At 36.4% G+C, this 15040-nt stretch overlaps 1 protein-coding gene across 3 annotated transcripts in view; it reads left to right on the forward strand.

The window, feature by feature from the left end:
* Positions 1–14699, forward strand: part of TMED5 (transmembrane p24 trafficking protein 5) — a 28548-nt gene extending 13849 nt beyond the window's left edge. Inside the window, exons 2-5 of one of the 3 annotated variants that reach the window (XR_010159363.1) lie at positions 6353–6450; positions 7689–7759; positions 10069–10252; positions 11658–14699. Coding sequence is in view for 2 of the 3 variants with exons in the window: in XM_001154650.7 (XP_001154650.1) it covers positions 6353–6450; positions 10069–10252; positions 11658–11876 (501 nt within the window). In the remaining variant the exon portion in view is untranslated. Of the gene's footprint in view, positions 1–6352; positions 6451–7688; positions 7760–10068; positions 10253–10467; positions 10517–11657 lie in introns of all 3 variants that reach the window. The other 2 variants (XM_001154582.7, XM_001154650.7) reach the window with 2 other exon arrangements.
* The last annotated feature ends 341 nt before the right edge of the window (positions 14700–15040 follow it).

Consider the following 15040-nt stretch of genomic DNA (forward strand, 5'->3'; position numbering starts at 1 on the left):
CATTTCTCAAAAGAAGACATACAAATAGCATATAGGCATATGAAAATGTGCTCAACATCATTGATCATCAGAGAAATGTGAATCAAAGCTATAATGAGATCATCTCACCCCAGTTAAAATGGGTTATATCCAAAAGACAGGTAATAACAAATGCTGGCAAGAATGTGGAGAAAAGGGAACCCTCATACACTGTTGGTGGGAATGTAGATTAGTACAACCACTATGGAGAACAGTTTGGAGGTTCCTCAAAAAACTAAAAATACAGCTACCATATAGTCCAGCAATCCCACCGCTGGGTATATACCCAAAAGAAAGAAAATCAGTATGTCAAAGAGATACCTGCACTCCCATGTTTGTTGAAGCACTCTTCACAACAGCCAAAATTTGGAAGCAACCTAAAGTGTTCATCAACAGATGAATGGATAAAGAAAATGTGGTGCTTATACACAATGGAGTACTATTCAGCCATAAAGAAGAATGAGATCTTGTCATTTGCTGCAACATGGATGGAACTGGAGGTCATTATGCTAAGTGAAATAAGCCAGGCACAGAAGACAAATATCACATTCTCACTTATTTGTGGGAGCTAAAAATGAAAGCAATTGAACTTATGGAGATAGAGAGTAGAAGGATGGTTAACAAAGGCTGGGAAGAGTAGTGGGAGGCTGGGGGGTGGAGGGGAAGGTGTGGAGATGGGTATTGGGTACAAAAAGAACAAAAACGAATAAGACCTACTATTTGATAACACAACAGTTGACTATAGTCAATCATAACTTAATTGTTCTTTTTAAAATATTTTTGCTTTGTAAGGCACTTTTGTTGTAGCATAAATGTACATTTTAAAATAACTAAAAGAGTATAATTGGATTATTTGTAACACAAAGGATAAATGCTTGAGGGGATGGATACCCAATTTTACACTATGTGGTTAATATGCATTGCATGCCTATATCAAAACATCTCATGTACCCCATACATATGTACACCTACTATTTACCCACACAAATTAAAATTTTAAAAAAATTTGCCCTAGATTTGCAATATACACTTACAACTAATCCAAGTCCACTTTCATGGGTAGTACAGGTACATTATAACTGAGTATTCCCAGTTCCTCTCTGCCATCCTTTATAGTTGTCATTCATTTCACTTATCCACATGTTGTAATCACTGAATACATTGTTGCTATTATTACTTTGAACAATGATCTATTTATTAGATTGAAAAAATAAAAGATTGTTTTCTCTTCATTTATTCCTTTCCTGATGCTCTCCTTTCTTATGTAGATCCATTAGTTATCTATTGATAAAAAACTAATCAACCACAAAATTTACTGGCTTAAAATATTTACTAGCTTTAGTTTCTGCCAGTCAGGAAAATCTGGTCACTGCTTAACTGGGTCTTCTACTCTGGATCTCTCACAGGGCTGCAGTCATCTTAGGCTCAATTGGGAAGGATCCAAACTCACTCATGGTTGTTGACAGGATTCAATTCCTTACTAGTTGTTGGATTTAGGCTTCTGTTCCCTATAAGCTGTTGGCCAGAGGCCTTCCTTGTTTCTTGCCATGTGAGCCTCTCTGTAACGCATCTTACAACATGGAAGCTTTGCTTCATCAGAGCGAGTAAGAGGGCAAGAGAAAGTGCCAGCAAGAGAGGACAAGCTAGCAAGACGGAAGTTACAATCTTTAGTAACCTGATTATGAAAGCAACATCCCATCACATTTGCCATGTTGTATTTATTACACAAGTGTATGAATATCAGAAAGGCAGGGATCATTGAGAGCCATGTCAGAAGCTACCCATCAAACCCATACCCAATGGGGCTATATCCTATGTGAATCGTGTGTGCCCTAGGTTGAGGATATGACCCTCCAGAAAGGTTTTGCATTTCCTCCTCCCAGGCATTCCACGATGGAGGACTACGTTTTATATTGTTCTCTGCTTGAGTCTCTGAACACGTGGGTAGTGAAACTGTGAACTACAAATTTGCTTGATGTGTAAGCTTATAGATGAATTACCTGGTGAGCTTATATTGTTTTTTTCACATATGACTTGAGGCCAAGACGGACAAGCTTTCTTGTGATCTCTATGTACTGGTGGACTTCTTAAAAAAATTAACCCTTTTACTGATGGTATGACCCTTCAAAGATCCTAGCTTTATGCATAGTTCTTAGTTCCTGCTCCTTACATAATTCAGCCCCAAAGCTTCATGACCTGTCCTCATGGGGATATTAAATCTCAAGCTCCCAGGTAACTGTGACAAGTTAACCCCCTTCACAAACTTCCATTTACCACTCTAGTTTTCATGTCTTTTTTTTCTTTGCCCTTGCTATGTAGTTGGAAAGATTGTTTTCAAAATATAATCCAGCATTTCCAGGGGGTTTTATACTGGGAGGGCTTTTCGGTTATCTGTATATTGCCAAATTAGATGTCCCTCTATTTAATGTTTAAGTACCCATTTGTCAGCATCAAAATTAATGTCTATGTTTCCTTTTAACCTAACTTTTAACAGTTTTACTATTATCCCCATCATGTTCCATTGAAATCAACTGGAATTTTTGTTCCAGATTATGGCTTTTTTTTTTTTTTTTTTGAGATGGAGTCTCACTCTGTGGCACAGACTGGAGTGCAGTGGCATGATCCCAGCTCACTGCAACTCCGCCTCCCGGGCTCAAGCAATTCTCCTGCCTCAACCTCCCAGGTACCTGAGATTACAGGCGTGCATCACCATGTCCAGCTAATTTTTGTATTTTTTTTTTTATTAGAGACAGGGTTTCACCATCTTGCCCAGGCTGGTCTTGAACCCCTCACCTCAAGTGATCCGCCCACCTCAGCCTCCCAAAGTGCTGGGACTACGGGAGTAAGCCACCATGCCTGGCCCAGATTGTGGCATTTTAAGTATTTATTTTGTATTTTTAAAGTGTATTTTATGGCCAGGCACAGTGGCTCACACCTGTAATCCCAGCACTTTGGAAGGCTGAGACGGGCGGATCACTTGAGGTCAGGAGTTCCGAGACCAGCCTGGCCAACATGGTGAAACCCCATCTCTACAAAATACAAAAATAGCCGGGCATGGTGGCGCATGCCTATAATCTCAGCTACTCAGGACACTGAGGCGGGAGAATCATTTGAACCTGAGAGCCAGAGGTTACAGTGAGCTGCGATCGCGCCACTACACTCCAGCCTGGGCAACAAAGCGAGACTGTGTCTCAAAAAAAAAAAAAGTATATTTTATGATTTTTTTAATTAACCTTCCATAGTCTTAAAAATCATTTTTCACAATTTCATTAAGCCTGACAGCCACTACCAATAACTGCTTTTTAACTTTGTTTTACTGAAATCTTTTCTTAGCTTTGTTACATTGCTTGTTTTCTGATTTAATATATATATTTTTTGTTTTTGGAGGGTATCCTTGAGTAATTCTTTGAGAATGTTTTGAGTCCTTGGATATCTGAAAATAACTTTATTTATTTATTTTAAAATTTTATTTTAGAGATGGGTTTTCACTGTATTGCCCAGGCTGGAGTGCAGTGACTATTCACAGGCACTTTCATAGAACACTACAGGCTTTAACGCCTAGCCTCAAGTGGTCCTCCCACCTCAGTCTCCCAAGTAGCTGGGAATACCAGTGCATGCTACCACACCTGGCAAATGGCTTTATTTTTCCTTTCATGTCAGTAAATATCTTTTTACTTGGGAACATTGACTACATGGCTCCATTATTTTTTTCCATCTAATGTTATATGTAAGAATTCTGATGCTAATCCCAATTCTTGTATTTTGCAGTTCTCTACTACTTCTGCTACTTCTCTTTGATAGAAGATTGTACTTTTTAAATCCTTTGGAAAACTCCATATTTTATGGTCTTTTTTCATTTTTCCTGCTTCACATTTATTAGATCCTTTCTGTCTGAAGATTTTCATCTTTTGAAACAGGAATTTTTCTTCTTTGTGAGTTTTTTGTTTTTGTTTGACGTGGAGTCTCACTCATTCTTTTGCCCAGGCTGAAGTATGGTGGCATGATCTCTGCTCACTGCAACCTCCGCCTCCTGGGTTCAAGCAGTTCTCCTGCCTCGGCTTCCCAAGTAGCTGGGATTACAGGTGTGTGCCACCATGCCTGGCTCATTTTTTTATTTTTAGTAGAGATGGGGTTTTGCCATGTTGGCCAGGCTGGTCTCAAACTCCTGACCTCAAGTGAACCACCTGCCTCGGCCTCCCAAAGTGCTGGGATTACAGGCATGAGCCACCGCACCCAGCCTATAGATTTTAATTGTTACATGTCTTCTTCATTTCATTGGGATTTAAAGAAGAAAATTATGTACATTTAGCCAGCCATTTGAAACCAGTTCTGTTGAACAATAAAAGCACAGGAGTAGGTAAATTTTTATATCATCACATTAAAGCTACCATGAAAAATAAAATGGAGTGTTAAGAAAAAGAGGAGCCATTGAGTTAGGTTTTTGTTTTGTTTGTTTGTTTTTTTTTTCAGTTAAAAGGCTGTACTATATAGTGTTCCAAATAGATTCTTTTTAAAATTTTAGCAAACACTATAAATACAGAAGAGAAAACGCAGGGAAAGAGGAAGACAGGAAGAGAAGTTTGCAGACAGATCTACAGGGAAAACACTGAGACACTTTAATTTGTATAGGATGATAAAAAGATGTATTTATTAAATATTTGCATCTGTGACAAAAAATCAAAATATGGATAATAACATTGTTAGGACCAGTACCCTTGGAGTTATAAAAATAGTGAACAAAATTTTCATCCATCTTATCATCTATGTTGGATATGCCACATAGGTGTCCATAAAGGTACCTACAAGTTTATGCTAAGTGAATCCTACAAAAAGATGCTTAGATTCCAGAGAACGTCTCATAAGTGCCAAAGAGGATAGGTGTGCAATCTGTAGTAATACAAGAGACAGTGTGAGAGAACTGGACAGGAGGATTCAGAGGAGATTTCAAAGGACTTGACCCATTTATGCAGGAGGTTGCAATTTTTTGAATTGCAAAATGAGACCTTGGCAATGACCTTGAGCAGTAGGATATAAATAAGTCCTACATGCTTAGTGTTCCACTAATGGAACACAAGGCATAAATGGGTTAAACTGGCTCTTAAAGAATGAATACAATTGGATGAGTACCTATTCAGGAGAATGGAACAGAAATAGAGGCAACACAGCATACTTATTAAAAATTATTCTAGAGGCAGATTGCTGAGTTCAAATTTTGACCATGTCACTTATTTGCTGTATCACTTTGGTTTATTTTTTACTTATTTTTTTTAATGTGGCCTAGATGAATTAATGCTGTGTCACTTTGGAAAAATGATTTCTCTGTGCCTCAGTTTTTGTTGTTTTTTTACTAAAATGAGAATAATAGGACCTACCTTTTAGAGTTGTTATAAGGAATAAATTAATCCACATAAAGCATTTAAGACAATTTATGGCATCAACTGTAATTGTTAGTTGCCATGATTATCATCATCATCTTCATAGAAGGACATTTTGGAATTATAAATGGACAGATTGTATTCATTGGCTAGTAAATGAACCGGCCTGCTTCGAATACACAATTCATACTGGGAAGTAGTAGAAGAATGTGTTGAAGTCAGTTGGAGTCCACACCATGGTGGTCTTGAATTCCAGGCTAAGAAACAGTTAATTATTATTCTTTTATTGAAGAGGAAACAAAAAAGTTATATACAATGTCTGAAATTGCCTAAGTCTTTTTTTGGGGGGGCACGGGGGGCAGGGTACCGAGTCTCACTGTCGCCCAGGCTGGAGTGCAGTGGCACGATCTCGGCTCACTGCAACCTCCACCTCCTGGGTTCAAGCGATTCTCCCGCCTCAGCCTCCTGAGTAGCTGGGATTTTTCTATTTTTAGTAGAGACAGGGTTACACCATGTTGGTCAGGCTGGTCTCGAACTCCTGACCTCATGATCCACCTGCCTCGGCCTCCCAAAGTGCTGGGATTACAGGCGTGAGCCACCGCGCCCTGCCAATTGCCTAAGTTTTAACTAAAACGCCCAGCATTTGAACTGCTCTTTGTGTTTCCGTCCATTCTACAGGGATTCTGAATGAAACCACTATTTTAGGAAGATTTATTTCAGTAATATCCATAAGGCCTAAATTTAGGTGATGGTGAGAGAAATGGGTAAGGAAGGGACAAGTTCCAAAAATGAATGGAATTGAACTAGATGATCTTTTGGTTCTTTTCTAGCTCAGACATCACTGATGACTTTCTTACCTCTCTAGCTTAGAAAATCTTTACATCATATGATCTACTGTATATAATTTTTTGTTTCCAGAATTTGTAATATATGTTTTCCTCATGTATGCTTTTCTACAGGTTTTAGATGGAGCAGGATTAGATATTGATTTCCATCTTGCCTCTCCAGAAGGCAAAACCTTAGTTTTTGAACAAAGAAAATCAGATGGAGTTCACACGTAAGTAATCTCTTTTAGTTGAGTTTCATTGCTGAATAATACCAGTGGGTTATCTGCAGGGCATGGAAAGTTAGCACATTTGATACTACATATCAATATTAGATAATTCCATATGATTTAAAACAGTTCATGATAGTGTGCCATCTGATAAACAAAAACATCTTCCATTAACCTATTTTTGTTTAAGCGTTTTCTTTTGATCCAGGCTAAATTTTTTCTGTGCTTTGGTTAGTAAATTAGTATTCCCCTGGTATTCCATTCAATCTATCGTGGCATTTTAAACCTGCCTTCTGGCCAGCACAAGCTTTCTATTTTAACTTAAAGCTACTGTTCCAGGTATGTGTCTTAAAGTTTCTTGAGCTGCTGGCTATATGCCATTTTTGTCCATAGTTTTCTTTCTTAAAACAGGACAGTATATCTTTGTGTGTACGTAAATTTTTTTTTTTATTCAGACCTCATTCGTTTTAGGTAATTAGAAGGCCTGAAAGTAAAAGATCTGATCATAGGGAACTATATAAAAATAAAATACTTGTTATAACTCTTTGAGTTCAGAGTTCAGCAAAAGACCATATATTCTTCTTCTGACACCTCACTTCCCTCTTTTCATATCTCACTGGTATGTTTCCTGGTTCCATTCTATTATCTTACTATAACATTTTCTTAAGTCAGTTTTGTTATATGTTTAAACTGTGAGTCTGTAGGAAGAAGAGCAAATATGGAGCATCTAGTATTTGCTATAAACAAGGGTTGGCATGTTATAGGCTTCTAAATTCATCTTTCCATTACACTATGAGATAGAGTCTTTGACTCAAGATTCCCATTTTATAGACAAGGAGGCTCAGAGAAGTCAAATAAGTCTCCAGGGATACACATGCAGGGTGGAGACAGGATGGACCAAAACTCTTTGCTTTCTACCATATGCTTAGAACATCCCTGGCACATAACACTATTGTAAGAACTAGCTATTATTAAAATTATTGGTCTTTGTTAACCAAAATGCCTGATACATAATCGATACTCAGTAAACACTGAATACATGTATGAATGGATGAGAGGAAAAAAATGTCTCAACAATAATTTTTTAAGATACTCATTTAAAATGCATTTTAAATGGCATTTTACCTATGCAGAGCTCAGAAAAATATTTGCATAAGCTATTACTAAATTAGATAGAAATAGTAATTTTAAAAGTCAGTTTATATTGATATACTTGGAATTAACTGTTTTCTCTTTGATAGGTGTATAAGAACTAAAAATGGGCCAGGCGCTGTGGTTCACGCCTATAATCCCAGCACTTTCCGAGGCCGAGGTGGGTGGATCACGAGGTCAAGAGATTGAGACCATCCTGGCCAACATGGTGAAACCTTGTCTCTACTAAAAATACAACAATTAGCTGGTCATGGTGGCGCACGCCTGTAGTCCCAGCTACTTGGGAGGCTGAGGCAGAATTGCTTGAACCCCGGAGGCGGAGGTTGCAGTGAGCTGAGATGGCGCCACTCCAGCCTGGCGACAGAGACTCCATCTCAAAAAAAAAAAAAAACTAAAAATGTAGTTCATCTTTAAGTTTCAGAATTTTAAAAATGTTCAAAATGTATGTCAGTCTTTATTTCTCCCCAATTATTTGCTCCCTTTTTGAGATAATAAAATTCACTGTTAGAAAAATAAGTATCTTACTGCTTCCATGTGTAGAATTACCTCTCATTAAATAATTGGGAGAAAATAATTGAGTTTATAATAGTTCACATTTATTGCATTCTTTTGATATGCCAGGCCAGTGTTCTCAGCACTTTTCATGTACTAATTTTTTTATTCTTAACCACAGTCCTATGAGGTAAATATTTTACCAATGGGGAAACTGAGGCATAGAACAATTAAGTTGCTGAAGGTTACACAGCTAGTGAACGGCAAAGCCAGGATATACATTCAGGCAGTCCAACTCACTCTTAATCACTATACCAGATTTACAAATCTTTTTTTTTTTTGAGACGGAGTCTCACTCTGTTGCCCAGCTGGAGTGCAGTGGCGCGATCTCGGCTCACTGCAAGCTCCGCCTCCTGGGTTCACGCCATTCTCCTGCCTCGGCGTCCTGAGTAGCTGGGACTACAGGCGCCTGCCACCACGCCCGGCTAATTTTTTGTCTTTTTAGTAGAGACGGGGTTTCACCGTGTTAGCCAGGATGGTCTGGATCTCCTGACCTCGTGATCTGCCTGCCTCGGCCTCCGACAGTGCTGGGATTATAGGCGTGAGCCACCGTGCCCGGCCTACAAATCTGTTTTTTAAACAAACATTAAACAAAGCTTTTATCTTTAGCTATATTAATTTTGTAAGAGCAGCAAACATCTGAGTATGTCACTGGTTTTTCTTAAGTAGGCTTTTTCTTTTTCTTTTAAATGTAATTTCTTTTTTTAAAGACAAGGTCTCACTATGTTGCCCAGGCCAGAGTGCAATGGTGTGACCATAGCTTACTGCAGCCTAAAGTACTGGGCTCAACCAAGCCTCCCGAGTAGCTAGGACTACAGGTGTGTACTCGGCTAATTTTTTAATTTTTGTAGAGACAAGGTCTCACTTTTGCCCAGGCTAATCTCGAACCCCTGGCCTACAGTAATCCTGCCTCAGACTCCCAAAGTGCTGTGATTGTAGGTATGAGCCACCGCACCTGGCCCTGCTTTTAACTTTCGCTAATATGGGAAACTAATTTTAACTAGGGTACTGGTAATTCAGATATTATTCATTTTTTTCTTCAGCACTTGGCATAATTAATGATGGGCTGAATTACCTTTATAGAATTAAATAATAAAATATAAACTAGTTTTATTTAATTCTCAAAAAAAGCATTTAGGATCAAACATAAACATCTGTAAGGGAGCCAGTGGCAGTCAATAGGCAAAATCAGTAAGAGGCCTGGAAGAAGACATTTAGGACAATCCATCACTGCTTTTGAAAACAAAACTCAGTTTAGATTAATCTCAATTGTAGGGTAGGTTGGCAGTCATATCTGCATATGAATTGAACTCATGATAAAATACTTTTAATAATGTATAAATATTATTTATTATGAGTTATGTATACAGGTTTTTAATTCTATCCTTTTCCAAAAATGAGGTCACTAACCATAATTTACTGAGTAAATGCCAAACATGTCTAAGTTGTACTTGAACATATATATTTTCAGGTTGCTTCTTTCCCAAGAAATTATAAATTATCTTTCAATACTAAGGAAATTTATGGGTAAGCTGTCCAATTATTATAAACTATGTTATTTGTTTTTTGTTTTGTTGGTTTCTTTTTGTTTTTGAGACAGGATCTTGCTCTGTTGCCCAGGCTGGAGTGCAGTGGCATGATCATGCCTCACTGCATCTTCAACCTTCCAGGCTCAAGCAATCCTCACACTCTGCTAATTTTTGTTATTTTTTTGTAGAGACAGGATTTTGCCATGTTACCCAGGCTGGTCTCAAACTCCTGAGCTAAAGTGATCTACCAGCCTTGCCCTCTCAAAATGCTGGGATTACAGGTGTGAGGCAACACACTCAGCCTATTACTTCTTATTTTTACCTTTAGTTGCTTTTCATCACAAATAGAAATACAGGTAACTTAAAACATGTACTTTTTTTTATACAGTGTAGAGACTGAAGTTGGTGATTACATGTTCTGCTTTGACAATACATTCAGCACCATTTCTGAGAAGGTGATTTTCTTTGAATTAATCCTGGATAATATGGGAGAACAGGCACAAGAACAAGAAGATTGGAAGAAATATATTACTGGCACAGATATGTTGGATATGAAACTGGAAGACATCCTGGTCAGTATGGTCTTCTAATAAAATAAAAATTATTAACAGCCAGAGGCCTTACTATGGTAATAAGTTACTGAACTAAGCATTTTATCTGCATTATCCAGGAAAATCTGTTTCTAATATTTTATTTTTGCCGTAAATACTTTGACCTCAAGTATCAGCTTAATTTTATTTTATATTCATATAGCCCTTTTATAGTTTTCAAATAACTTATCTTCCAGGACCCTATTATAAAAATAGCTTCAGATGTGCAAATAAGACTGCATCTTGGTAAGTTTGTTTTATAAATGTGCAGTTAGAATTTTTAAATTATAAATAGATTATGCTTCTGATTATACAGCAGGCACATGAAAAGTAAAATGTTTTCTAATTTCACAACTGTTTTGTGGTATTAAAACATTGGGTGTTTTACTGAATACTAAATTGTTCAGATTGACATACAAAGAAGGAAATATTATAAACACATGCATTATGTAATAGGTAAATACCTAAAGTTATATCAATTGGGTTTTTAAAAATGAAATCATTTGCCAGGCACGGTAGCAGGTACCTGTAATCCCAGCTACTCAGAAGGTTAGGGGGAGGATCATTTGAGCCCAGTTCAAGGCTGCAGTGAACCATGGTCACACATATAAATAGATACTACACTCCAATATAGCAAGACCCCATCTCTAAAAACTTAATCATTTGACCAGGCACAGTCTCAGGTTGCAGTGAGCCGAGATTGTGCCTAGGCAAACTCCATCCCCCGACAAAAAAAAAAAAAACCTTAGTCATTTCCTTTGGTTGTGTGAGGACTAAGAAAGAGATAATGTACGTAAAACTCCTGATGCTATGCCACTCAGAATAATTTCATGTTACCTATTTTCAATTCACAGTAGCTTTGTTCCCTTGTTAAATAACTACTTATAAACAATATAAATATGTCAGGAGAACTATTATATAACCTTACAGAGAATCTCTAATGTAATATAAATAGTACCTGCCCTTTAATTGAATTGTGCAGCCATCTAACTTAAAATTGTGTTTGGATAAAAAACATAAAGCATATTTTGAAAAAAACTTTTTTTGAGACAGGGTCTCACTCACTCTGTTGCCCAGGCTGGAGTGCAGTGGCACCATTATGGCTCATTGCAATCTCAACCTCCTGGACTCAAGTGATCCCCCAACCTCAGCCTCCCAAGTAGCTGGGACCACACTTGGTGCTACCATACCCATCTTTTTGTAGAGGCAGAGTCTGTCTGTGTTGTCCAGCCCAGTCTTGAACTCCTGGGTTCAAGGGGTCCTCCTGCCCTAGTCTCCCAAAGTTCCAGGATTACAAGGCATGAGTCACTGCACCCAGCCTCATTTTTTAATTAAGTTAAAATTTCTGAGCATTCTTTAATAATAAAATTATTTTATTTATCTCCAGGAATCCATCAACAGCATCAAGTCCAGACTAAGCAAAAGTGGGCACATACAAACTCTGCTTAGAGCATTTGAAGCTCGTGATCGAAACATACAAGAAAGCAACTTTGATAGAGTCAATTTCTGGTCTATGGTTAATTTAGTGGTCATGGTGGTGGTGTCAGCCATTCAAGTTTATATGCTGAAGAGTCTGTTTGAAGATAAGAGGAAAAGTAGAACTTAAAACTCCAAACTAGAGTACTTAACATTGAAAAATGAGGCATAAAAATGCAATAAACTGTTACAGTCAAGACCATTAAGTCTTCTCCAAAATATTTTGAGATATAAGTATGAAACAGGTATAATTTTAATGTGAAAATTAAGTCTTCACTTTCTGTGCAAGTAATCCTGCTGATCCAGTTGTACTTAAGTGTGTAACAGGAATATTTTGCAGAATATAGGTTTAACTGAATGAAGCCATATTAATAACTGCATTTTCCTAACTTTGAAAAATTTTGCAAATGTCTTAGGTGATTTAAATAAATGAGTATTGGGCCTAATTGCAACACCAGTCTGTTTTTAACAGGTTCTATTACCCACAACTTTTTTGTAAATGCGGCAGTTACAAATTAACTGTGGAAGTTTTCAGTTTTAAGTTATAAATCACCTGAGAATTACCTAATGATGGATTGAATAAATCTTTAGACTACAAAAGCCCAACTTTTCTCTATTTACATATGCATCTCTCCTATAATGTAAATAGAATAATAGCTTTGAAATACAATTAGTTTTTGAGATTTTTATAACCAAATACATTTCAGTGTAACATAGTAGCAGAAAGCATTAGTCTTTGTACTTTGCTTACATTCCCAAAAGCTGACATTTTCACGATTCTTAAAAACACAAAGTTACACTTACTAAAATTAGGACATGTTTTCTCTTTGAAATGAAGAATATAGTTTAAAAGCTTCCTCCTCCATAGGGACACATTTTCTCTAACCCTTAACTAAAGTGTAGGATTTTAAAATTAAATGTGAGGTAAAATAAGTTTATTTTTAATATTATCTGTCAAGTTAATATCTGTCAACAGTTAATAATCATGTTATGTTAATTTTAACATGATTGCTGACTTGGATAATTCATTATTACCAGCAGTTATGAAGGAAATATTGCTAAAATGATCTGGGCCTACCATAAATAAATATCTCCTTTTCTGAGCTCTAAGAATTATCAGAAACAAGAAAGAATTTAGAAAAACTTGAGAAAACCTAATCCAAAATAAAATTCACTTCAAGTAGAACTATAAATAAATATCTAGAATCTGACTGGCTCATCATGACATCCTACTCATAACATAAATCAAAGGAGATGATTAATTTCCAGTTAACTGGAAGAAACTTTGGCTGTAGGTTTTTATTTTCTACAAGAATTCTGGTTTGAATTATTTTTGTAAGCAGGTACATTTTATAAAATGTAAGCCCTACTGTAAGGTTTAGCACTGGGTGTACATATTTATTAAAAATTTTTATTATAACAACTTTTATTAAAATGGCCTTTCTGAACACTTTATTTATTGATGTTGAAGTAAGGATTAGAAACATAGACTCCCAAGTTTTAAACACCTAAATGTGAATAACCCATATATACAACAAAGTTTCTGCCATCTAGCTTTTTGAAGTCTATGGGGGTCTTACTCAAGTACTAGTAATTTAACTTCATCATGAATGAACTATAATTTTTAAGTTATGCCCATTTATAACGTTGTTTATGACTACATTGTGAGTTAGAAACAAACTTAAAATTTGGGGTATAGAACCCCTCAACAGGTTAGTAATGCTGGAATTCTTGATAAGCAATAATGATAACCAGAGAGTGATTTCATTTACACTCATAGTAGTATAAAAAGAGATACATTTCCCTCTTAGGCCCCTGAGAGAAGAGCAGCTTAGATTTCCCTACTGGCAAGGTTTTTAAAAATGAGGTAAATGCCGTATATGATCAATTACCTTAATTGGCCAAGAAAATGCTTCAAGTGTCTAGGGGTATCCTCTGCAACACTTGCAGAACAAAGGTCAATAAGATCCTTGCCTATGAATACCCCTCCCTTTTGCGCTTTCTGTTAAATTTGCAATGAGAAGCAAATTTACAGTACCATAACTAACTAATAAAGCAGGGTACAGATATAAACTACTGCATCTTTTCTATAAAACTGTGATTAAGAATTCTACCTCTCCTGTATGGCTGTTACTGTACTGTACTCTCTGACTCCTTACCTAACAATGAATTTGTTACATAATCTTCTACATGTATGATTTGTGCCACTGATCTTAAACCTATGGTTCAGTAACTTCTTACCATATAAAAACGATAATTGCTTTATTTGGAAAAGAATTTAGGAATACTAAGGACAATTATTTTTATAGACAAAGTAAAAAGACAGATATTTAAGAGGCATAACCAAAAAAGCAAAACTTGTAAACAGAGTAAAAATCTTTAATATTTCTAAAGACATACTGTTTATCTGCTTCATATGCTTTTTTTAATTTCACTATTCCATTTCTAAATTAAAGTTATGCTAAATTGAGTAAGCTGTTTATCACTTAACAGCTCATTTTGTCTTTTTCAATATACAAATTTTTAAAATACTACAATATTTAACTAAGGCCCAACCGATTTCCATAATGTAGCAGTTACCGTGTTCACCTCACACTAAGGCCTAGAGTTTGCTCTGATATGCATTTGGATGATTAATGTTATGCTGTTCTTTCATGTGAATGTCAAGACATGGAGGGTGTTTGTAATTTTATGGTAAAATTAATCCTTCTTACACATAATGGTGTCTTAAAATTGACAAAAAATGAGCACTTACAATTGTATGTCTCCTCAAATGAAAATTCTTTATCTGAAATTTTAAAAGACATTGATTCTGCATGTAAGGATTTTTCATCTGAAGTACAATAATGCACAATCAGTGTTGCTCAAACTGCTTTATACTGTAAACAGCCATCTTAAATAAGCAATGTATTGTGAGTACTGATCTGTATATAATAAAAATTATCAAAGAAAATTACCTGCCAGTCATTTGTAAATGCTGTCTACTCCTGAAAGCCTTCCTTCATCTCAATCGTAGTTAATAATGTGCTCTCTCCTCCTGTTTTGAAACCCCATAGCTCTCTACACCTCTTATTGTACATCACTCTACTTTGCATTGGAGTTCTGTTTCTATATGTACTTATTCACCTGTTGCCTAAACATGCACTGTTCCTAAAAGGTACAGTTTTTGCTCAAAATATATGAAAGGAAAGATAATCAGTTCTTAAAGTTTGGTATGCTAAATAAGCACCCAGGGAACTTACCTGCTCCACCTCACCCCAGAAATTGATTATTTAGGTCTGGAATATGGCTCAG

Source organism: Pan troglodytes, chromosome 1 (genome assembly GCF_028858775.2).
Source record: "Pan troglodytes isolate AG18354 chromosome 1, NHGRI_mPanTro3-v2.0_pri, whole genome shotgun sequence".
Taxonomy (NCBI): domain Eukaryota; kingdom Metazoa; phylum Chordata; class Mammalia; order Primates; family Hominidae; genus Pan; species Pan troglodytes.